We start from the raw sequence: 26,232 nt of genomic DNA on the forward strand, positions 1-26,232 counted from the left end.
CATATTTGGGCATTAAAGCTAACTCTGATTTTCTGAATATAAATGACGAACATGTTGCATTAGCTGCACTTTCTTGGACTTGTGCAAACAAGGGACGATAGTAAAAAGAAAACCAGTCGCTGAGCGCAGACAGGGCCAATGCTGTGGTTGCTCCTCGTCGGGTAGAGGTGATGCTGCTGAGCTGCAGTGACGTGACCGGCCACAGGAGGGAGAATATCTCGCTGTATGGCCGCTGCCCACCCAGGCTGACTTAAACACCCGAAGATAACTAGTCAACGCTGTCAATGAAGTGGTGGGATTAGCTACCGTTTTGGGGAGCTGTTTGACGACCGCAGAGCAAATTTCGTCCTATCTGTATTAACCTACCAAACTGGAAAAATAACTAAGGTAAGGCAGTTTTACTCACTAGAATGCATCTTTCTCTGAGTATACATATATTTTTTGCCGGCTAGGCTAACGCAGCGGTGTTAGCGCTAGCAAATTCATGATGGCTTTACGCTTGCTATCTTTAACTATAACCGTTTTATTGACAACCAAATACACTGGCGGAAAAGGAACTCAAAGCTAACATATTGGTCAGATATTCATACAATAAACAGTTGCGTGTGTACTTTAAACTGCCTTTCGCCAGTTGTTTTTTTTCTTTTTACCTTCAAAACCAGCGTTTGGTACAGTTGTCAAACTCGCAGCAGAATTGTTTAGGGTGCTGCTGCGGCTTCTTTTTTTCTTCCAAAATAAAAGTCCTCGGAGTACGGGTCGCAAACGAGGAAGTAAACATTGCTTATAACAAAACCCCATCTAATTGTCAAGTCAAGTTGCATTTTATGTAGCGCTTTTCTAGCTGCAACAGCCACTCAAAGCGCATTACAAGAGCTAGACGATTACATATGAATGAAGGAACACTAAAAGATAGCACGACTCTTAGACTAGGAGTGTTTGTGCTGGTTCATCAACTCTAGTTGAAATGGTATTTGATAAGATATAAGTTGAACAGTTACAAACCTCACGAAATTATTCGAACGCCACATCACAGTTCTAATCCCCAAACATTTGATAGTTGCTGTTGCGCTGTCCACTTCATGATCGTTTTAATGTATTGTAGCGAATTCGGGGGACAACGTGTCTTCTTATCCATGCACGTTACAGTATGATGACGAAAATAGTCCAAAGTGCAGCGAAAAGAGGTTCTCTTGTAAGACTGCTGTAAGATTGTTAACCCATATGAGTGGTGGGAAACATAAATATTGCTCTAGAGAGAAATATGCAGAAATTACTGTGTATCGCCAGTAAAAAGAGCCATATAAAAGTTAAGTTAAATAGTTAAAAGTTAAAATCCTACATGCAATCACACAATATTTCAATTATCTTCACCATTTTCTTTTTGAGCTTCAATTTCCATATATGAATTTCAGTATTAAACCTGCATTTGGGCCTTTAGCCGCGGCTGAGGTTCTACTACGCTGTCCATTTCGGTGCATTCATTTTGAAGGAGAAATTGCCCAGCCGGAAGTACAATTCATGCAACGTCCTGTTCGCTTCATGGAACCGTGTGAGATGACTAGCTAAACTAGCTGTTAGCTGGGTTATTCAGCCGTTGGCTATCCACAATAACTGTCTGAGAATGTGAAATAGACGTTTATTAACGAAAGTAGATAGCATCTTTTTTGGATTAATAAGTATATATGTTGAGAATGTTTCAATTAGATGTTTTTGGTAGTGTTAACGTTAACAGTGATGCTGCTGGCGAGCTTTGTTGCCAAGAATGTCAGTTTTTGCAGTACATTTTTAAAGGAAAGTCAGCATTTGGTAAATATAAAGACATGCCACTTATTCGACTCATGAGATTTGTTGGGTTTCAATAGGGACAAAATGCTTTCTTTGTTGTTTTTCCATTTCTCTATCTGTTTGACTTTCCCTCTGACACACCCACAGTCACCAAATTTTTATCCTTTTTTTATGAGACCATATATTTCCTCATTTTACCAGGAACATCTTTAAAAAGCACCACTTTACTGATGTTAAACTTGATTACCTGGAAATATGACTTATGCAATAGTTCCCTTTGTCTCAGACTATTTTTATATTGCCTTTGGAAAAATGTCCAAGGATGAAAAAATATCCTGTTCTTGGAAACTTTGTTTTATTGTGATAAAGGAACAACCGGGAGGAAAGTAATTCCAAGATAACCCCATGATGCAACATTTTGAACAGGGTGTGTTTTGATGAGGCTTGACATAAAACACACTTTATCAAATCAGGAAAATTCAACTAGAACCTTGGCAGCATTTATTGCGCAGTGTGTTTAGATTTCATTTAGTTTTTTTTTCTTTTTCAAAACAGCACATGATGCACTCATTCCTTTTTAAATGTTTAGCGGATAGTACAAACCAATGAGCTTCTTTGGAAAGTGCTATAGCCCACCACATACAAAGCTGATAGAATGAAAGCTTCTACCGCTTTTCTGAAGGTTCACTGTCAGGTTGGTTGAACAGCTTGTTAACAAAAAGTTGATGTTTCTCTTTAAAGTGCGGCAAACAGCCCATCTATTGCTGTTTTGATTGCTACAAACCACCGGTCGCTCAAATGTTGGACATTACAGATCCGTCAGGGCTTATGATATATTGATTTTTAAGTTTTATTGGTGCCGGAAACACCAAAATTGGTTGGTGTAAATACTAACATACCGTTGAGTAAGATATACCATCAGCAGATATCTTAGGCTTCGTTTCTTGAAAATTATACATGGCCATAGTTGTTTACATGGAGGTTTCACTGAAGGTTATTTTATAAAAGATGGATCGAATGGTTTCTTTGTTAGCTGGTGTTTTGGTATGCGGGAATATTTCACAAAATTGAAATTTTAAGGTTAACGGTATGTTCTGTGTCAAATGCACTAGTACCCTCTTTTTTTCCCCTTTTTCTTTTTTCCCCCCCACTGGAGACTCCACCACAGGAAGTTGATGTTATGGCACGGAAGTGCCTCCCTGCAGTTAAAGCAGCTAGAAGGAAAGAGAACTTGGAGGGGGCATTTATGAGTGAGTAGACCCCTGCCCCGCCTCTTTCCAGGCCTCACTAGGTTATTTCTTGCTCGTGTTCTTTCTCAGTCTTGTGCTTATGTTCAAATGACAGTAAAGGAACTATATGCATACTTAAACTTTTGGCCAGCATTGGATCACATCTATTGAATTAACACTGAAATTTAATACTGTAGCTCTATTCAATGTGAATCTGGACAAGTGGTGTTGGCATCTGGCCTGGTCTGGAACAGCTCTCATGATGCAGCGTAGTACATTTACATTTTTCTCTTAGCTCCTACAGAGGTGTCTTAGCTTTTTCATCAAATTTGACATTTTGTTGATATGTTACACAATCCAAAATGTGCAAACTGGCAAAGGAATTTTGGTTTGAGTTTAATTAATTAAATTGGACAATACTAATACAGCAGAGGTAAAAAGCCTAAATTTGGTTAGCTGTATTGAATGTTTATTTGCAAAATTTGAGGAAATATAAACCATTGTTTAATTAACCCTCAGCATTAAAATATTTTCATAAATGAAATGTTTTCTCTGTGCTTTTTAAATGTACAGCGAAATATTGAAAGTAAAGGTAATTGTGGCAGCTATTCATAAATTTCATACAATGCTGAAAGTTTAATCACAAGTGATGTTTAGTTGTTATCTATTTTAACAGAGCTCTTGTTTAACAGCTCAGAAAAAAATAGGCATTGATGAAGTCAGTATGGTTAAAAAAAAGCAATATTTGGACTAAATCTTCAAATTTAACAATCTTGTTGAGAATGGCAAGATGATAGATATCCAAGAGTCATATTGGTTGTGGAGGTTTCATTAATTTATTCGGGAGTACGCATGAAATGTTGCTTAAAAGGTGCCTTGATTGGCACATTGATGATAGAAATGTATGTGTGAGTCAAAGCAATCTCAGCACACAAGGTTGGCCTCAACAGTAAAGTATATTGTCAGAAAGAATGGGGTTAAAGGCTGCTGACTGTGCTCCACTTAGCTGCACAGTTGGTCCCTATTGCATAGTTCCATGCCTGTGGAGAGTCAGTGAAAAGGCCCGGCCCCAAGCTAGCTGCTCTGTCTAAGAGCATTCCTAAAAGCTCCACCCAGGCTATGTGTTTAATGCTTATGACAGTACTTGGCGACATGTTTTACACAGTTAATAATGTTTATGTTGGCAATATCTGTATGTATGTGCGCATACAGACACAAAATACAGGATGTGATTAGCGTAACTTTGCTAGGACCTCTGCGCTGCATTAGACAGTTGGGTGGCTATAGAGAGATAAGGTGGGGTGTAAAATGAACAGGCGTTATGTTGAGCCAAATGTCCAAGTGTTCTGTCATCAGTACATTGTATGAACATAAGCTCATTGAACCACTGATGTCCCTGAACTCTAGAAAATGTAGATGTAATTTGTTGAAAAATATTCACATTTTTATACAGTGAAATGCAAAGTCTTAATTACATGTCACATTGCCTCAGCTGGAGAAATTGTTGGCTACATAGCATACATTATGTTATTAGCAATTACAATGCTACTGTTACACATTTTTTGCAAAATTCCCCTCTCTTTCTCCATCCATTATCCAAACCGCTTATCCTGCTCTCAAGTTCGCGGGGATGCTGGCTGGAGCCTATCCCAGCAGTCATTGGGCGGCAGGCAGGGAGACACCCTGGACTGGCCGCCAGGCCTATTTATGCTTAAAGTTTCCATCTTTGTGCTTAACCTTTTGGCTATGAGGGAAAGTCTAAGCTTTTACTATGGGCATTTTTCAGTAGAGGCTCTGAATTAGCAATACCTCCCAGTCACTAGAGCCACAGGGCTGCGGGCACTTAACCCCTATATGCCCAAGTGGCCCAGGCAGCTCCTAGGTATGAATTCAACCTCCATCCCTGTGCAACCCATTCTCCAGACTGTTATAATAAATTTAATTAAGTGTAATATTATTATATATAAACGTGTTTATGAATATGCTGATAGTCAATATGCCTAGTTAATAAATGTGTAAAATAAAACTTGTGTGATCTGTTCCTAACAATACTTAAACTGAAAGGATCACACCATTACCTCAGTTTTTATCCAGGTATTCAGATAATTTTTCTCTTCCAGCAACCATTTCTCCCAGTTTAAGTTGGGAAAAAAAATCAGACATATGCATGCGTATTGATGACTTCTTTCTCTGTAGTCAGATTAGGGGTGATGAAGGTCACCTCCATTTAATCACTTTACTATGTTACCACCTGTTGAGACAGTGTTACCCCACCACTGCCACTGGCTTTAACAATTGGGGATTTCATTTTTTTTGTTTAGGGGGTTGATGTTTGGAGAAACTGAAGTAAATGTGTATTTCAGAGCTACAGTTCTGAAGGTCATCATTTGTGTTTAGCAAACTGACACATATGAGGGTACAGGGTAATTGCAGTGGTGTTTGAACAAACCTCAGATGTCCGTTCAAAATGAAACGGTCACCAGTGCTATCAGGTCAGCACCGTCCCCACCGCAAGACAAATAAAACACGGTTGAACTAGGGTTTTAGCTACTGATGTTTTGTAGTATCTGTTGGTAAAGGTATTTTAGAAGCTTGCTCTGCTATATCTGCTTTTTAGCTACAAAAACTTAACTGTTACCTGACTTTTTATTTCGCATTTGGCTGTCGTGCTGAAGATGTAAAACACTGTGCTGCATAATTGTTCCCTGGGAAATTCCTATCCAACAGTAACCATAAAATGAGCAACTACAAATGTATTCATGATTTGGATATTCCTCGAATAACTATTGTTTTATATATACACTCACTGGCCACTTTATTAGGTACACCTTGCTAGTACGGGGTTGGACCCCCTTTTGCCTTCAGAACTGCCTTAATCCTTTGTGGCATAGATTCAACAAGGTACTGGAAACATTCCTCAGAGAGTTTGGTCCATATTGACATGATAGCATCACGCAGTTGCTGCAGATTTGTTGGCTGCACATCCGTGATGCGAATCTCCCGGTCCACCACATCCCAAAGGTGCTCTATTGGATTGAGATCTGGTGACTGTGGAGGCCATTTGAGTACAGTGAACTCATTGTCATGTTCAAGAAACCAGTCTGAGATGATTCGAGCATTATGACATGGCGCGTTATCCTGCTGGAAGTAGCCATCAGAAGATGGGAACACTGTGGTCATAAAGGGATGGACATGGTCAGCAACAGTACTCAGGTAGGCTGTGGCGTTGACACGATGCTCAATTGGTACTAAGGGGCCCAAAGTGTGCCAAGAAAATATCCCCCAATCCATTACACCACCACCACCAGCCTGAACCGTTGATACAAGGCAGGATGGATCCATGTTTTCATGTTGTTGACGCCAAATTCTGACCCTACCATCCGAATGTCGCAGCAGAAATCGAGACTCATAAGACCAGGCAACGTTTTTCCAATCTTCTATTGTCCAATTTTGGTGAGTTTGTGCGAATTGTAGCCTCAGATTCCTGTTCTTAGCTGACAGGAGTGGCACCCGGTGTGGTCTTCTGCTGCTGTAGCCCATCTGCCTCAAGGTTCGACGTGTTGTGCGTTCAGAGATGCTCTTCTGCATACCTAGGTTGTAATGAGTGGTTATTTGAGTTACTGTTGCCTTTCTGTCAGCTCGAACCAGTCTGGCCATTCTCCTCTGACCTCTGGCATCAACAAGGCATTTTCGCCCACAGAACTGCCGCTCACTGGATATTTTCTCTTTTTCGTACCATTCTCTGTAAACCCTAGAGATGGTTGTGCGTGAAAATCCCAGTAGATCAGCAGTTTCTGAAATACTCAGACCAGCCCATCTGGCACCAACAACCATGCCACGTTCAAAGTCACTTAAATGACCTTTCTTCCCCATTCTGATGCTCGGTTTGAACTGCAGCAGATTGTCTTGACCATGTCTACATGCCTAAATGCATTGAGTTGCTGCCATGTGATTGGCTGATTAGAAATTTGAGTTAACGAGCAGTTGGACAGGTGTGCCTAATAAAGTGGCCGGTGAGTGTATGTCAGTGATAGAAAGTATCATAATGGACATTTGTTTGCATCTTCCAAATTGTCGCCTTAAGTAATGCAAGTTCAAAAATGTGCTTTTTCAGTTTTCAAGACAAACTCTTCAAGAGGCCACTTAAATTTCATTTGACTAATTCAATATTTCATTGAGACCTTAAAGGCAGGAATTATGCTAAATACTTATTCTCTGGAGGCTTGGCACCCTATACCCAGGTTGTCATGAAAGAAATAACTGCATACTACTTATTGCTATGAATTAGACCAGGGCTCCAGACTAACGTTTTTCACCACCATCCCAAAAAATAATTTCAACCATCCCAGAGTCAGCATAAACTGTCCCAAATTCTAAATGTTGGTTTTTTTTATCTTTGTTATTGTCATGTATAGTAGTTATTAGCATAAAAACATAGGAAAGAAATGATTGTATTTTTATTTAAATAATTGTGCTGATTAAAAAAATTCTCGACATCAGTAGTTTAAATTATGATTTATAAGCTGCTTAGAATTATTGTTAGGAAGTTAAACAGGTTAGAATTCCCTCTCTAATATCTATTTCATATTGCTATGAAAACATTGATAAATTTCTCCCTCAAACAGCTCTGTGTATATCATGTTCCTTACCAAAAACAAAATTTTACTCAAACATTTGAACACATCATGATAAGGTAATAATTTACCTTCACCCAGTACTAATTTTTACTAAACAGTGGATCATAATGTAATGCAATGCATTTCAGATCTCGCGCAGAGTAGCCAGTCAGTAATACAGTAACTATAGTAACAGCATGAGAAGATGCGCCCCATTGTTGTCAGTGCTCGGTTCAGTTTGTCATTTGCTAAACGATAGTTTAAAATAAAGAAATAATTACATATAAAATCCATTTTGTCCCGGAGGCATCCTGGGGAAGCTCTCTGTTCGTCCCAAACACATTTTCTAGCATCCCCAGGGCGATGGGATGCCATTAGTCTTGAGCCCAGAGTTAGCCTTCACATACTCTGTTTGCTTGCAGTGAAAGATTGCATGCATGAGGCTGGTGATTTGCACGATAACAGATTTTGGGTAACACCTGCACGTAGTTTAAAAGCAAACCACATATGAGAGCTGTTAGAAAGGTATTTCACTCTCCATGAAATGCAGTTATGGATTCACTGGGACTATTGGCAGAGTATGAGCTGTAAATATGATGCACAGGGGATTGCTATTATGCTGATCTCCTGCTGTTCCTCCAATATAGAAGTCAATATTCAAGCCTCTTCCTTGATTATCTCAAAATGGATGAGGGTATTTCTCGGGTTGAGCTCAATAAAAGGTCTGTTAATTGTCTCAGCTCTTTAGTTCCTGTATTAGTTGGCTTCTGCAAGTGTTCATAAGTCTGATAAACTGTTGACATTTGATTACATTTGCAAACCAAAAATAGCCCAAATTGCTCCATAGAAAAACAAACAAAAAAACAGACCAAAGACTCAGAGATTGAGTGCAGCTAGATTTCCTGTGCACTGTAAATCTTTTCAACTCCCTTTTTCCCCTTAAGAGTCAATGCCATGACATCCAAGTCTATGCTAAAGCACTTATTCTTTCTCCACAGTTCTGTCCCAAATCACTTTTCCTGCTCCGTAGCTATCATGGCATAAAGTCAGGTTCTCTGAGACCTTAACCAAACATGTGAGTCTCATTAAACAGTGATTCTTGTTTTTGGGGGGTTTTTTTGGTGTTTTTTTTTTCATGTATTAATAAGGTGGGTCTTTAGCCTGAGTGTAGTCCTTTAGTTTGGTCCTGTGGTTTTGTGTAGGTCAGTCATACAACATGCAACTAATGCTGCCAGGGTTAAAAATTTTAATGCTCATCTTGGGTTCAGTGCGCCGGATTTTGGGTTCAATGTTTATCTCAGTGTTCATCGTCACCTAGGGTTGGGATTTAATAGTATTCTGTCAACTCTGAATCCAGTATCGAGTCTCGTTGTCGAACCTTTTTGGTAAATTGTAAAAAAAGAAACCTATTCTTCTGGATTCACAGATGGTTGGGCCCATTTCTGCCAATAAACCATGAAGTCAAAAGTAAATAAAGTTAAGCCTACTGCCTGTGTGGGCATAGACGTACCCGCACAACATCATCACCTGTTAAATTCACAGTAAAGATTTAATGACCTTCTTACTATAATACTGTTTGTGGTTTTATTATGCCATAGCAACTGATGGCAGTTGTGGTATAAAGGTCTGGATTTTGAGGGAAGAAAAGATTGGTTTAATTCAGAGTTTATTGAATCTGGATATTTGATCAACTCAGAACCCCAACCATTTTCAAGAATCAGGAACACTTTATTTGTCATTTCACTTCATGCACTTGCGTACATGAAATGAAACGAAATGCCGTCTCCCCCAGCCCAAAGCAGTACAACACAAAGACAACACTTACAAAAACTACAAGATGTTGTTGCCTCTCATAAAAGTTTATGCCAGTAAAATGGCTTCTTGCCCATTAAATGCATAGGTTATGTTATAGTGAGAGATAGGAATGAATGCATGATATAGTTTGTTAATTGTCCGTCTTACACTAAATAAGTGGGAGTGGTGAGGCAAAAAGGATAATTCCAATAAAGCTCCTCACAATTCATTTTTTTCCATAAACGGTTTTCTTATTAAAGCATCCACTACTGTTAAATACTAATTTTTGAATTGTAAGCCAGATAATGTCCACAAGTTTCCTTTGTTAAATGCTTGTTGTTGGTCTTTGAAAGGATTCTTTCTGGCCAAGTTGTAGTGTTGTTTTGAACAGAAAAATGCTTACTGTGAATTGGTATGAGCACATTGCACTTCAGTATATGGCACTGACTGTAGAGCTTTTTGCCAATAGACAGTGGAATGCAATTAAACACACTACTTGCTCACAAAGAGACTCATGGGCCTTCCGTAATTTACTGCATCACGGAAAAAGATTAGAGTATTTTACCAATCCTTGGTAGGCTGATCATCCACCACACTGAGAGAAATGTCTGTCTTCAGCTGGGAGCAGATCAACTGGAGCATCCTTAAACGATGGCTTGGAACTGTGCAAGAGTCATGTTCCATAATTTTGAAACCATCCTGCATGTTATTCCTCACAGTCTGGCCAGAGGAAGGCTTTCTTTTCTGTTTGTCTATTCTATATGGAATGGTAAACAGATGGGTAATCTTGTGATCTCATAGCTTAGACTTACCTGAGCTCCACTTCTTCACATGGTCATATAAGGAAATGAGTGAGTATAAAAAATGAAAATGAGGAACGTGGATCCAAATATGCAGCTGCTCATGTTTTTTACATGGATTTTCCAACTATGGTCAATTCCATCTTAGTTGAGCAAAATCTTTAACTCTGCCAGTGTGAGATACAGCTGGGGAAGGAAACTTAACTGTTGTGTTGCTGGACTGCACCATTACCAGGCCAGTGAGAGCCATCTAGTGGATTCAAAGGTTTCCTATTTCTGGTGCAGTGTTTTTTGGCTGTAGTGAACGTTCCCACAGCTGGAAAATTTTCTAATGATAAAAACAATTCTTTATTAATAAAAATTAATCCACCACCAACATCCACAAAAAATATATACAGGAGCCACTGCTTTAACTAATCTATGAGAGATGGAGAAAGAACCGCTACAGGATTTCCAGTGTTATGGAAGTGGTGTCTGGAAAGAATTCCTCCTTCATGGAAAACTGGAGCTATCATTCAGAGTGCTGACATAGGTTACCTTTCCCATCCCTCCCTGTGCACAGATTGAGCTGTAAATGTATCTGCACCAGAGAGCGCAGTATGAAGAAGACAGTCCGGCCAACAGTTAGTAAGGCCAGTGGAGAACGAGGGAAGACGGAACCCACAGCTACAGCTGGCACTGGAAAGGCTACAGCCAAGACCACCACAACAGCTCCTCTCTCTAAGGTAAACTAAGAGAATCTATGGAATGTACTGCACAGCAGCTGTTTAAAGGCGCTCTTGTTTTTTTACTGTCTTTGATTTTTCTTGCTTCCCTTTTCAAGTGAATCAAATAAATGTGTTTTTTCAGGTTAAAAGTAATGATGATCTGTTAGCAGCAATGGCTGGAGGGAATCCTACACCCAGCAATGCTGTTACTAAGACGAAGAGAACCACCTCCACAGGGACCACTGTTGGTAACCTAGATGGCAAGCCAAAGACCTCATCAGGTATGCCTAATTATTCAAATTTAAACTGCAATTTTATCCAGAAAACCTGTTTTTGCAAGAAATATCACATTAGCTTTTCTTTCCCCACCAGGTAACTTAGCAAAGCGCACAACATCTACAACCTCCAAAGAGCCAAATTCATCAAAAGATCGTTTACGGACAGCCAGGACCTCCGCCAGTAAGAAGCTTTCAGTGTCTGGGCCTGTGCAGGGAGATGTGGCCCAGACGAAACGTGCTCGCAGCCAGATCCTGGCTGAGTCTGAGAGCCGTATGAGCAAATCAAAATCCGACGGACAAATCAGTGACAAGGTGGCTCTTGAGGCCAAGGTGAAAGATCTGCTGGGTCTGGCTAAGAACAAGGATGTGGAGATCTTGCACCTCCGCAGTGAGCTGAGGGACATGAGGGCCCAGCTCGGCCTTGGGGGGGAGGAGTCAGTCTCACAGGAGGGAATGGCAGAGGAAGAGAAGCCTCAGGTGTCAGCCATCACAGTAGCAGATGTGGAGTCCACCTTGCTTCTCCTGCAGGAGCAAAACCATGCCATCAGGGAGGAACTCAACCTGCTGAAGAGTGAGAATCGCATGCTGAAAGATCGGCTAAATGCCCTGGGCTTCTCTTTGGAGCAGAGATTGGATGGCTCTGACAAACTTTTCAGCTACCCCTCCATGAGCCCAGACATGGCAACTGGTAGCGGGCAAAGTGATGGAGGGGGCACAGGCACCCTGACCTCTTCTGTGGAAGGCTCTGCCCCAGGCTCTTTGGAGGATCTGCTTACAGGCCATCAGCATGGAGGCTCAGCAGATAACTTGGACAGCGAATCCAGTGAAGTCTACCAGACTGTCACCTCAAGCGATGATGCTCTGGATGCCCCTTCTGGAGCTTCCTCTTCCTCTGAGTCAGAGAGTGCACCCAGCAGAGAGCGCTCGCGGAGGGGTAGCAGTGGCAATGCCAGCGAGGTGTCCGTGGCCTGCCTGACAGAGCGCATCCACCAGATGGAAGAGAACCAGCACAGCACAGCTGAGGAGCTCCAGGCCACTCTACAGGAACTGGCTGACCTGCAGCAAATCACTCAGGAGCTGAATGGGGAGAATGAGCGACTTGGCGAGGAGAAGGTCATCCTAATGGACTCACTGTGTCAGCAGAGTGACAAACTGGAGCTTTATGGCCGACAAATCGAGTACCTCCGGTCTCTGCTGGACGAGCACCACGTGTCCTACGTGCTGGAGGAGGACATCAAGAGTGGTCGCTATATGGAGTTAGAGCAGCGCTACGCAGACCTGGCAGACAATGCCCGCTTTGAAAGAGAGCAGCTTCTAGGGGTACAACAGCACCTCTCCAACACACTGAAGATGGCTGAGCAGGATAATGCTGAGGCCCAGGAGATGATTGGAGCACTGAAGGAGAGGAACCATCACATGGAACGCATCATGGAGTCAGAGAGACAAGACCGGGCAGCCATGGTGGCTGCCCTTGAAGAGTACAAGGTGGCAGTGAGCAATGACCAAGCAGAGCTGAGCCGCTGCAGGGCCCAGCTGGACCAAGAGAGGCAGAAGGTAGCTGAATTGTACTCAATTCACAGCTCTGGAGACAAAAATGACATTTGTCAGCTCCTGGAGGGTTTGCGGCTTAACAAAGAAGAGGCTGAGGCCAAGGCTGCTAAGCTGGAGGAAGAGCTTGGACATGCCCATAATGATGTCACACGACTACAGGACACTCTTAGTAAGGTCAGTCCATTCTACTGCCACATTAAGGCCCAGTACCCTCAAGATCCCTCTGCTCTATTATTGTTCAATGGAAAGGTTGACGCGCTGTAAATTCATGATGGCTGAGGATGCATAGTATGTTTTTATCACATAGGTTGTTGAGGCTAAAAGTAAAAAAAAAAAAAAACCCTAGCAAAGGGTGTGGTGCTTCAGATGACATTTCAGTTTTTTCTCATAACAGCAAAAACCATAAGTGCTTCCCACATGCATCTACTGTATTAAACTTCACTAGCTGAAACACTCTATCGTTGTATGCAAAAATTGCATTGTATTTTCTTTTGTACATTTGACATTTCCCATTTTATTTTCCATACATCAGGAATCAGGAACCCTTTGTCATTTCATTTCATGCACTTGCACACACGAAGTGAAATGAAACATCGTTTCCCCCAGCCCACAGTTATTCAACACAAAGACAAAAACACATCCAAAAACTAAAGAACACATATGTCCAAATTAACACATATGTCCAAACTAACACACATATCCAAACTAAAAAAAAAATAATCATGATACAGCATGATGTAGATTGGGAAAACATATTTCTGTTAGGCAGCTAAACACCCCATCTAAGTCTTGTTGATAATTTGATGAAGGATAGCGCTTTCCCCCGTGCAGTTGGACAGAGAATACAGAGATTTCCAAGAGCAGGCGCGGCAGCAGATTGCAGAGCAGGAGCGGGGCCTGGAAAAGCAACGGGTGGAGCTACAGGAGAAGGAGACTGAAATGGTTGACATGAAGGAGACCATCTTTGAGCTGGAGGATGAGGTGGAGCAGCACAGAGCTGTCAAACTCCATGACAACCTCATCATCACTGACCTAGAGAGTAAGTAGGATGCACTCATACTGTGCATCCAGGGTGGGAAACTAATTTGTTTGACCATGGCTGCTAAGTTCGCCCATTCTTGCCATATCACAGACGGTGTAGGTTTGTAAAGATCATATTTGGTAGAGTACATTAAAGTGGCTAGTGAATTTTCCTACCTTGTATACACAGCAATTTGTAATACACCATAGGTTTTTTTTATGTTTTGCTATGTAATGTCTGCATGTTATTCCTTTTTGTGGAGCTAAAAAGTGGCAAAGACCCTGCCTACAGAATTAAGGATATGAGACAAAGAGCTAAATAGTATGATGCATTTAGTGCAGTAGTTATCCTTTAATGTAGACTCCATATTGGCAAAACAATAGGTAGTCTCTTATGTCTTTACTAATGTTAAGCTATTATTTACTGATGTACAAGTCATTTTCATAAATGAGGCATAGGGGGGCTGTAAGCTGTTGCTTTATAAAAACTTTGCTCCAATGTGGACCTTTGAGCTCTGTGTTAATAAAAACTGCACCATGTGTGTTTTTCCTCTTCCAGACTCTGTCAAGAAGTTACAAGACCAGAAGCATGACATGGAGAGGGAGATAAAGATTCTCCACCGGAGACTCAGGGTGAGGACCATTATCCCACTATTGCTACTGTGTGGAACAAACTTGGGTTAAAATAGCATCCACAAATACATCTTGGTTGTAACTTGATTTTAGTAGCAGACAAGTACAAATTGCCACAGAAGATGGTTCACCAAAACATAAGCACAATAATTTTGAAGTCAAAATAATAACTTTAAATAATAATGTAATTTTAAAAATAATACATTTTAATAATTTTAGTCAAGTCAAATAAGACAATTCACCAAAACATACGCCTAGACAATCACAACAAAATAATTTTAAAGTCAAAGTGTGTTTGTTTGTTTTTTAATTCATACCTTAATATGACAGTCTGAATTGTCTTGAAACCAACATTCCTTTATTCCAGACAAGTTAAAGCAAAGGTTAAGAATTATTTGTGAATATCCCTTGACCCAGGTGTGGAGTAGCTGAAATTGCTGCAAGATAACATAGTTCTTGTTTCACGTTGTTTTGAGCTTTATTTTAATTGTATGTTATTATCTTGTGTATGTGTGTGTGTGTGTGTGTGTGTGTGTGTGTACACACACAGGAAGAGTCACTGGAATGGCGTCAGTTCCAGGCTGACCTGCAGACAGCTGTTGTCATTGCTAATGACATCAAGTCGGAAGCACAGGAGGAGATTGGAGACTTGAGGCGCCGGCTGCAAGAGGCCCAGGAGAAGAACGACAAGCTTAGCAAGGAACTGGACGAGGTCAAAAGCCGCAAGTAAGGCTCACAGAGGGGAATGGGTCTGGACAAGCTCCAGGAGTCACGTTGACCCAGGCTGTTTTGTGTTTGTTTCCAGACAGAATGAGACACGAAGACTCTAAGCAGTATCTGAGAGAATCATCTAAACACTTTTGTTTGTTGTTATAGGCTAATTTAAGCCTGTGTAATGATTTATTTCTAGATATCAACAATTGTGCATTTTTTTTGTAAGGTTTTTTTTTATTATTTTTTTTTACTTCGTTTTATATCAAGTCAAACTGAGCAGAATGTTAATGGTTTAGATTGCATGTGAGGAAAATACTATTTAGGGATGTCCCTCTTGAAAGACTGCTTGTAACTTAAGAGATACTTTTATGGAATCTGATCCAAGTATAAGGATCGAATATGTTTTCTGTGGTTACCTAGGCAAGAAGAGGAGCGGGGAAGGGTTTATAACTACATGAATGCAGTGGAGAGGGACCTGGCAGCTCTGAGACAAGGGATGGGTCTTAGCCGTCGCTCCTCTACCTCCTCTGAGCCCTCACCCACTGTCAAAACCCTCATCAAGAGCTTTGACAGTGCTTCACAAGGTACCCCACAATGCGAGTGTAAGATGGTCCACTTAATTTTGCTTCTCTTAAATACTAACTGGCCTTAAATCAATGTTAACTATTAAATTGCCCTCTAACTCTGAGTTATTTTGAATCCCTAGACACAACAGAAATGTCATGATGAAAAATGTTACGATTATTTACTTTTTAATGCTCTATTTGCTGATATGACTTGAATGAGTACAAACTCCTGGCTGCATACTTATCTTAGATTCCATCTTTTTTTTTCCTTTACAGTCCTTTTAGCATACATGACAAACCATAGACAATTTATATTGATGAAATTTATGGATTATATAGATTTGTTTTGGTTTATTGCACATTTTTGGGCATGCCTTCCTATTAACAGAATATACCTCATTTTGTTTGTGACAGCCCTATGCCATATGTGACTGACCATTCTAGTAACTCTGCTATAGGTCCAACCTCCAATGGTGCTGCTGTTGCTTCAACAGCAGCAGCCACTACGCTGCCACGCACGCCGCTGAGCCCCAGCCCCATGAAGACCCCTCCTGCAGCTGCTGTTTCTCCTATTCAGGTACGGGGAGAATGTGTTCGCATGTCTCAGGTTGTATCAATCCAGTAGTTTTTAACAGTGTGTTCCGCATTGATTATGTTATGAGCACACAGCCTGCTCACGTATATATTGCCAATATATTTTCTTAAATTACAAGTAATTACTAAATATCAAAGTTATTATTTTACTTTTATTTATTATCTGAGTAATAGCTTTGGGCAATCTTCAGTTTATAAATGTGTCAAATTCAATTTCTTAATTTTCCATAGAACATGTCAGCAGACATTTGTGCTTTCTGCTTCAGTAAGCTTTTTACAATGTAAAAGATCCTTTCAGTGTCTTGGAAGTGCTGTGAATGGCTGAGTAAGACAGCATTCCAAACACAGGGAGTGAGGGAAGTCCCTCGAGATTAAGTAAACAATAACTCGATGACCATGGAACCAAAAACTACAGCAGTTTAAAAAAATACTGCATGAAACAAGTTACTTTCCATACTGTATTCCCCATGTTGGTGTCCTATGTTGCTTGTTGGGGGAAACTAATAATTCTTTTACTATTGTTATAGAGCTCACATGTATCATATGTACATATTTTTACATGGAAACTTGATGTTCCCAATGAAAGGATTTGTAAGTGTTGATGTACATGTTTCTGTGCTGGTCTTTTTCAGAGACACTCCATTACTGGGTCTATCTCAGTGGCCAAGCCACTCTCCTCTCTAAGTGACAAGAGGCCCAGCTACACAGACATTACCATGCCAGGTGAGATAGCTTTTCAAGTGACTGTCCAAATACACTTCAGCTAAATATCTGAAGATGTGTGTTTGACTTCCAAACTACCACTCAAAGAAATCCAGCTACTCTTGATGTGTTGCCTTTTTAAAAGAGCAAAGGGATGGCATCCCAACTAAAGTCCCTACCATACAAAACCAACCGAAATGGTCCTAGCATTCAGCAGGGCCTTTTCTTCTATGTCTTACTTTCCTTGTCCCTTTTCAGATAGAGATCTAGATACATTGAGACAGAGATATATCTCTCCCTCATCTAAATAAAGAAGAAATATAAATGGAAGTGGACTGCCCACTCTCTTCCAAAGAAAATGAAATGTAGGAAAAATACTTGTGTTATAGGATTGATAGTGAGAAACATGTTTCCCTGTGCCGGAAGGTTGGAGTCAGCAGAGTTGGGTTCGACATTAATTAGATGTCAGTTTACCCAAGCCCTAGACAGAGGCCACAGGGAAGTAATGAACTGCCATGTAGAATCTTCCTCTGTCCATTCTCACCAGTAACAAGTTTAAGTGCTTCGTGTGAACGTGCTGCATTGGCCATCGCCCTCCTATGATTAGTTTATTTTTCTCTGATTTATTATTTTCTTGTTGGGGGAGTCTCAAGGGGTTGGAATGTGCCTCTCTCCTGACCTTGTTACATGTATTTCAGACAAAATTCTCATAGACAACACTTGTACTCTACGTGACATAAATACCCTTCTGTATCCACAGCTGAGCACCTCCTCAGGGGAACCTCGGCCAGTCGCCCCCCATCTGTCCTCCAGAGAGTCTCCAACGTGGATTCCTCGAAGGCAATCGCAGGTCAGACCTAGCAGTTCACACACTTGCGGAAACCAACTCATTCACTGTTCATCCATTTAGATTTTACTGAAAAATCAAGACCTGTTGATGAGTAGAGTTTTTTCTTTTTAAATGTCAGCAAGCAATCACTCAGTTTCATAACTTACAAGACTTCACAAGTAATTCCTTAACTTTGGTCTATTATAAAGTTAATTCTGCCTCACCTTGGCAACATGATTGCTCAAAACTGTAGTTCATGGGGCCATCCAGGTAGCGTAGCGGTCTATTCTGTTGCCTACCAACCGGGGATCCGGATTCAAATCCCTGTGTTGCCTCCGACTTGGTCGGGCGTACCTAAAGATGCAATGGCCGTGTCTGCGGGTGGGAAGTCGGATGTGGGTATGTGTCCTGATTGCTGCACTAGCGCCTCCTCTGGTCGGTTGGGGCGCCTGTTCGGGGGGGAGGGGGAACTGGGGGGAATAGCGTGATCCTCTCATGCGCTATATCCCCCTGGCGAAACTCCTCACTGTCAGGTGAAAAGAAGCTGCTGATGACTCCACATGTGTTGGAGGAGGCATGTGCTAGTCTGCAGCCCTCCCCGAATTGGCAGAGGGGGTGGAACAGTGACCAGAAGTCTCGGAAGAGTGGGGTAATTGGCTGGATACAATTGGGGAGAAATATTAGGGCGGGGGGGGGGGAACTGTAGTTCATGGGCGTCGGGGTAGCGTAGCGGTCTATTCCGTTGCCTACCAACCAGGGATACTGGTTCGAATCCCCGTGTTACCTCTGGCTTGGTCGGGTGTCCCTACAGACGCAATTGGCTGTGTCTGCGGGTGGGAAGCCGGATGTGGTTATGTGTCCTAGTCGCTGCACTAGTGCCTCCTCTGGTCGGTTGGGGCGCCTGTTCAGGGGGGTGGGGGAACTGGGGGGAATAGCGTGATCCTCCCACGCGCTACGTTCCCCTGGCGAAACTCCTCACTGTCAAGTGAAAAGAAGTGGCTGGCGACTCGACATGTATCAGAGGAAGCATGTAGTAGTCTGCAGCCCTCTCCAGCTCGGTAGAGGGGGGGAGCAGCGACCAAGATGGCTCAGAAGAGGGGTAATTGGCCGGGGTACAATTGGGGAGAAAATAAAACTGTAGTTCATCTCCTCTTTCCTCACCAGTGTCCCGAAGGAGCAGTGAGGAGATAAAAAGGGACATGTCCGCTGCTGATGGGGCCTCCTCCAACTCTCTGATGGCAATGGGCCCTGCGTCCTCCCAACTTTCCCTATCTTCCTCCTCTCCCACCGCCTCTGTCACCCCCACAGCACGGAGCCGCCTTAGGTACAGCCTTTACTGTTGTTATATCCTATGTGTTCAACTCAAAGGATTTTTACATTGTCTGAGATGACCCAGTGGGCCAATGGTACCACCTTGTTGTCTACATTATTAGTTACTTCAGGTTTATGCAGACATTACATTTGTCACACTGTGTTTCCTACTTCTCATTTTCCCCTCTTTCTACAACACACAGTATATTATCTACTGAAGCAGGTATACTGGAAGAATGTTCCTAAAACCAATCTTCAAAGAGTAACTAAATCCTAGACGATTTTGAATGAGCTTGGTGACATCTACACGTTAAAAACCATGTAAAACATGGCAGGCTGGTCTTGTTACTCTGTGATGTTAGCATAGCAGGATAAACACAGCTGAAGCTAATAAAATTGATAATCACTCTGTTTGATTTAGGTTTACCAGCACACCCGTCAGACATGGACTGACAGACAGACAGAAAAAGCACTAACAACTGCCAGTCGTACTGTCAATGCTAGTTCTTTGGCACAGCTACATCCAGCAGAGCCATTATTAATGTTAGCTGCAGCTGCTGTGTTCATCTTGCTATGCTAACAGGCCTGGTTCCAGAACAAAATGACTTAGGGTGCATCTGAAGCTAGTGGGGGTTCACTAGGTTCACTAGTGGGGGTTCACTTTTTCTTGCCCTTTTGTATGTGTTTAAGTGGGAGAGTACTGCTGGCGTCGTGTGTGGCTGCCGCTTCTCCCTCTCGTAGCCCCCCTTCCCATCCACCCCTGTATGTTTGTGTTATGTTTATCTGTTTTCTTGTTTTGCCGCTGTTTATTGTGAAGTGACTTTGAGTGTTAGAAAAGCGCTATATAAGTTTAATTTATTATTATTATTAGTAGTAGTAGTAGCTATAGTGTGGGCCAGCAACAGCAATTAAAAAGTGGTGTAGGTGTTATGCATTGCCATTTGACCTGAAATTTTTACAAGCGTAGCAAAATATGGCATCGTTTTTGAATACAAATGAAAAGAAGACACTTTATTGTCATTGTACATTTATACAATGAAATCCATTCTCTGCATTTAACCCATCTTATGCTAGTAGCAGTGGGCAGCCACAGCGCAGCACCCAGGGACCAACTCCAGTTCTTTCTTCCATTGCATTGGTCAGGGGCACAGTCAGGAGTAGTAACCCTATCATACATGTCTTTGATGGAATATTCTAGCCATTCTCTCTTTCTTTTCTTTTTTTTTTAACCATGAACTACAAAACGAACTTCTTACCCCACTGTATACTAGATAAGTTGGGTATTTATTTAGACACACCTGCACAGACTCTTCTTTATTGAGCTCGTCTGGCACTTTTTGAAGTTGCAGGCCAAGGGGTGGGGGCGAGTCAGGTAGAGGGAGTGAGCTGGTGGTAGATGCTAAATTTGAAATGGCTAGGCTAACTTTGGTTGGAGTCTTTATAACTACTGCTGCTGGTAACATAACTGTTGTGTGTAGCTGTGAAGGCAGTGTTGCTGGTGTTTGACTTCAGCCTCCCTAATAGGCTTGGGCGATTGGACAAATATGTCCTCAATCAGCGATGGGCTGAGTCTAGTCGATGGTTGCCCCCCCCCCCCGTGATTTCTGTGCTTTTATTTTAATGGCCCGCCTCCTCAAAAACTCAACTTGGTAAGTAATTAACAGGTACAGCGCAATTCAAAGTGTGCGCGAATAGGAACTGGCAGTTGGCGTTGGGCCATATGTGCATTGTCATTGCACTGATTTCCGATGAGTTTTTCCACTAAACGGTAGTGACTAAATGACAGTTAAGCAGTCTTTAGTGGTTGCTGTCCGATCGATTGGTGCTGAAAAGCAAAGTCAATTCATAAATCATTTGAGAACTAGTTATGTTATCCCCACCTTTTTTTTTATTTGGAGGCTGCAAGTGGAGGTCTGACACCATTTTTGTCGGATCAGTCTTTACAGCTTGTTGCTTAGCAAAGATCTCAAGGTGATTTATTTTGCTTGATTGAAGAAGAGTAAACAATAGGCTGTGTGTGTGTGGGGGGGGGCAGTGAATATATTGGTAATCGCTGATAGTTGGGCTGACAGTAACTGGTAGGAAAATTTTTACATATTGCTCAACTCTACTCCCAACTATTTTCGAATATCTATGTTACGAACTAGTACACTGAAGTTTTCTGGCCATGGTTAGAGGCACCCAAGTGCAGACCAACGCAGTCGCTGATCTGTGCAATTTTGATCATGGTCTTGAGTGGTTAAACTAACCATCATGCAATGTACTCAGCACGAGTTCCCACTCACCAGTCACAGTTAAATGATGACACATTTATTATTCAACTTTCAACCAAGGGTGCAAAATATTACTGAGGGTGCAATGCATTGCTTTTGCATCCTCGTAGAACTGGGCCCGTGTGCTAACATTACAGTACCGAGACCAACCTGCAGTGTTTTTAACCGTTTGCATAGTTGTTAACCTGTAGATGTCAGCAAACTCACTAAAATGGTCTAGGGTTTAGTTACTCTTTAAGACCAGTGTTTCAACCTTCACACGTTACCTTGGCTTGTGTTACCCAGACAGAAAAGCGATGAAATGGAGTATAATTTTGTCAATAATTGTGTGTGTGTGTGTGTGTGTTTCAGAGAAGAGAGGAAGGACCCTCTATCGGCGCTGGCCAGAGAGTATGGAGGCTCCAAGAGAAATGCTCTGCTGAAGTGGTGCCAGAAGAAAACTGAAGGCTACCAGGTAGGCAACCAGACAGGCTGTCTGCTCAGCAATGGCAATTTTATGTGAAAAGGTAGACCAAGTAATTTGATTTTCTTTTTTCACCTTATATTAACTCACAGCCGTCTCAACAGGGCAACAGATATAGTGGCATTAATCTTGAATCTATTCATGTTTCCTTAGATTTGTGGTTGTTCAGTGTTTTTGTCACTGGAGAAAAAGACTCCTTTCCTATTACTGGAGTTCTTCCCACCACATATTGTAAAATAAAACTGAGCAGCCAGTCTTTGTACAGATACATAGTGTGGCTATGAGGAAGTCTGCCTGTTATGTGTAGCTGCAGCATATAGATATGGTTATTACTTTATTTACATACTTGTAGTCCTTTATGCACAGTGTTATGCTAGAATTAGTAGACCACTTAAAACAAACTAGCTGTTAATCTTTTATAAGGAAGAGGGAGAGACCCATCTATGTACTCATGATGTTTGCTGCTGCCCATTTAGAGCTATAGCTAACCTGTCGGGCTGTGTGGACATGTAGTGCCACTACACTTCATTCCTTGAGTGATATATTTTTATTTTTACTTTTACTCTGGTGCTGTAAACTGATGAGTAGCCATAGTGGTGACCATCTCCTCTGTTCGACCCTTTTTTCAATCAAATATTAGAGAATAAGTGTTATTTTTCATTGTCTACCAATTATGGTAGTATTAATTTTTCCCGTGGCTCTAGTGTTACATCTTGCAAATTGAACTTCTCTTCACTCAGAGGCTGTTTGCAGCACTGTTTTTGAAAGGGGGAGTGGTAGAGGTCTGAACATGATGGGTAAGGACAGGGTCCAATTTAGTTTTGATATTTTACTGTAGAAGGGAAGTGGTCTTAAATAGTACACGCTAGTCTTCCATCTCTCATGGTGGGCTGACCTAATTGTCAAAAAACTAACCCCCCCCCCCAATAACCCCGAGCTGAGAACATCTTTCCAAACACTTTGGAGAGGGAACAAACATAACGCTGACCTAGAAAGGGCTCGTTTGAATTGACATTCAATGGCTCATGTATCTATCTAGAGTCACTCACCATACTGAGGGGATGTTTTTCTCTTTAGATTAGCATAGAGAGTGAGTGGTTACCATAGCTCCGATTTGACTCGGACCTCTACAGGAAGTTTGCAACATTTAACTCATCCCTTCCGTTACTAATACAAACGGTGGTTTTCCCTAGACTGCAGCCTACTATCTAAATAATAGTTTGTATAAAGATGTTTTTGGGGACCAGCTTTTTTCTAGGCATCTGGTTAGTCAAGATTTATTCCTTTTGGAGCTTGATTTCTTTTTCCAGTATTGGCCAATCATTTTTCCAGAACCTTTTATCTGAGACATTTTGAAAATCTTTAAAGCATGTGCTATAAAACAAACCTATTGATTTCAAATAGAAAAATGAGCAGATTTAATGTAAAATCTGATGTTGAAGAATAATGCTTTTAATCTATACACAAAATCTAATAATTGTTCCCTGCAAAACCTTGAGTTTTCTATGCCTGAATCATTTTAGTTCAGTGGCAATTCAATTTATTGTGTCCATCATGTTTCTGGGACATGTTCCAGGACAAATTATTTTTTTCTTTAAATCAGATCAAGTCCTAAATAGGTCACACGACTGTTCCTGGGGGGTCAGTGATAGTATAGTTCATATCATTCTGTATAATTTTATGCGTGGTCCTTGAATGGAATACAACATTTCTTCAGTTTGGGAAGAAAAGGCAGTCTCCATGTAAAGTTGGGTTACTGTTCTCCTTTTCAGAATATTGATATTACAAACTTCAGCAGCAGCTGGAATGATGGTCTTGCATTTTGCGCTTTGCTCCACACCTACTTACCTGCCCATATCCCCTACCATGAGCTGACCAGCCAAGAGAAGGCAAGTGTCATTTCCTCTGTACCTGTGATCTGTAAACAAAGAATCATTAGTTTCTACTGACTGCTTTACAATATGACTTTGTGTTTTTCTCCTTTTCTTTAGAGGAGGAACTTTACCTTAGCTTTCCAGGCTGCAGAAAGTGTGGGGATCAAATCTACTTTGGTAAGATTCATAATGAACTGACTTAAAAGTATGAAGATGTCAGTGCAGTAATACCATATAGTATGCACCTTCTATTGTATTTTTGCATTTCTATATATAGAAAGAAAATCTTTTCATGTTTTAAATCTAATCGTGTTTAGAAAACAAGTGGTTGGTTCCACATGTAAATAAGACCAGGCTTTGCCTATTAACAACTGGACCAAAGTGAGTGCAAAGTGGTTGTGTGGATACTAGGTGTGGGAATCGCAGAGTAACTCACGATATAATATGATACTATCACTATACGTTTCTCACGATAACGATGGTATCACGATACAGCAATTCTGTGATAATCAATACATTACAAGACAATACATCACAATATCTGTGTAACTGAAGAAGAAGAAAATATACCCCTAAAAAGACAAAAAGCAGGAATTATGTATTTATTCAACGCATTGTGGTGTCAGTTTCACAAAATTTGACAACTGAGATGAAATAAAGGCCAACAAAGTGCATAGAGTCTTAGCTTAGTGCCTCTTGGCTGTTATCAATTGGGTTGGGAAAAAAAATTATCACGGGGGAAAAAAATGTTTTAATAAAAATATTGATATTTGGTGCCAGTGTCTTGATAACATCTCTCAAGAGGAAGTATTACGATATATTCCAGTATCGATATTTTGTCCCACCCCTAGTGGCTACCTCAATGGGACTGCTAGAAAATAAACTGTTTTAAAGAAAACCAGTATTCTAATGAATACAACACTATAAGTTGTACCACAATGAATGAAGCAAACAGAAATGCAAAGCCATCTTGTTCAAATTTGGCAGTACAAGAAAGACATGCGCTTGCAGGGACAGACAGGTTATGTCATTTGACTGTTTGACCTTGTGGTTTGTTTGTTTGTTTGTTTATTTATTTATTTATTTTGAGCGACATGCTGTCTGTGTACCACAATATCTCGGTTGTGCCAAGACTCACTACCCAGCTAACAACCATTTGTCCAGTGTGATTATGAGGAGTCAGTGACTGTTGTAGAATGTGGTCCTCAAACTCTTTCATAAAAAAACTGTGCATGAACTTGAGCATATTACACACTACAGAGGACTGACAACCTCTTTGCCAGTTCTACCGTGGACCTGACTTTTCAGTGAACATAGTATGCCAATTGGTTACATTGCTTGCACCGTCACTGCTCCCTGGCTAATCATCGTGGCCTGAGTGGAGGATTGGGGTGCAGCCACACCTGTCTCAGACTAGCGTAATTGGCTCAGGGCACGTGTGATTGCACCCCATGCCCCCCACAGCTTGCTCTTAGCTTTTACAAATGTTCATGTCATTAAGCATTAAATATACTTTTATTTACAACTAACATCACACTCACCAACAATCAAACTTCATCAACTCTGGTATTTGAAGAAATGATGACAGATATTCTTATAGATCACCAACAAAAAGAATAGCAAGTACATAGAATAGCAGGTCAAGTCAATTTTATTTGTTTAGCCCATTATCACAAATTACAGATTTGTCTCAGTGGGCTTAAAGAACAAGAGATAGAACTCATGCCCTTGGTTGACAAAACGGTACAGTTTCACTGGCTAGATATTTACTTAAGAGCGATTAAATGATAAGCTGCAGATGTCTGTTCTTATAAAACAAACATGCAGCTTTGTAAAAACCAATCAGTGTTCCATTTAGGTTTATTTTTACTTCTTATTCATAACTGTCACATTGTTTCATTTTCTTTTGCAGGATATTAATGAGATGGTGCACACGGAGAGGCCAGATTGGCAAAGTGTCATGACCTACGTCACAGCAATCTACAAGTACTTTGAAACCTGACACCAAGGTCTTAACAGCCTGCTCTTTTAGCGCAATCTCCAGATCCAAGCCAGCCCTCCTGAGCTTTCAGCCTCTCAGAACGCTTCAGCCCCACTTTCAACTGTTATACCTCGTTTGGCACACTCGCCCCCAAACTCCAGCAACACCCAGTCACCTTGCATGCCAGCTCTCTGGCGCAGGGGTCAACTTTTCTCTATTCAGCTCAAGTAACACTAAGGCAGGCCACTATCTCGCTGGACCCAACAATGCTACTTCAACCTTGGGGCAGTTTTAGGAGCTGCTTCATGTATTGCCGTCTTATTATTTAAGAGCTTGCCATACCATCTGTCCACACTATTATCTCACATGAAGTGACTCAACAGCCAGTGTCTCTGTTGAAAATCGTATAATGTGACCTGCAGTTAAAACATTTAGATCATCAAAGCTTCATGATGTGTCTTTAGGAGTGAAACATTGAAGACAAGCTTAGTCTCAGTGCCTTCTACCTGGCC

At 41.3% G+C, this 26,232-nt stretch overlaps 1 protein-coding gene across 1 annotated transcript; it reads left to right on the forward strand.

Moving 5' to 3' along the window:
* The first annotated feature begins 295 nt into the window (after positions 1 to 295).
* specc1la (sperm antigen with calponin homology and coiled-coil domains 1-like a) lies at positions 296 to 26,232 on the forward strand. The gene is made up of 16 exons (XM_056287359.1): positions 296 to 387; positions 10,787 to 10,949; positions 11,074 to 11,212; positions 11,304 to 12,934; positions 13,592 to 13,799; positions 14,340 to 14,413; positions 14,964 to 15,139; positions 15,548 to 15,711; positions 16,152 to 16,270; positions 16,920 to 17,010; positions 17,750 to 17,839; positions 18,983 to 19,142; positions 21,754 to 21,856; positions 23,638 to 23,754; positions 23,857 to 23,916; positions 25,652 to 26,232. The coding sequence occupies exons 2-16, from the start codon at positions 10,824 to 10,826 to the stop codon at positions 25,739 to 25,741; spliced, it is 3,348 nt and encodes a 1,115-aa protein (XP_056143334.1). The 5' UTR covers positions 296 to 387; positions 10,787 to 10,823; the 3' UTR covers positions 25,742 to 26,232.

This window comes from Lampris incognitus, chromosome 1, assembly GCF_029633865.1.
Source record: "Lampris incognitus isolate fLamInc1 chromosome 1, fLamInc1.hap2, whole genome shotgun sequence".
Taxonomy (NCBI): Eukaryota; Metazoa; Chordata; class Actinopteri; order Lampriformes; family Lampridae; genus Lampris; species Lampris incognitus.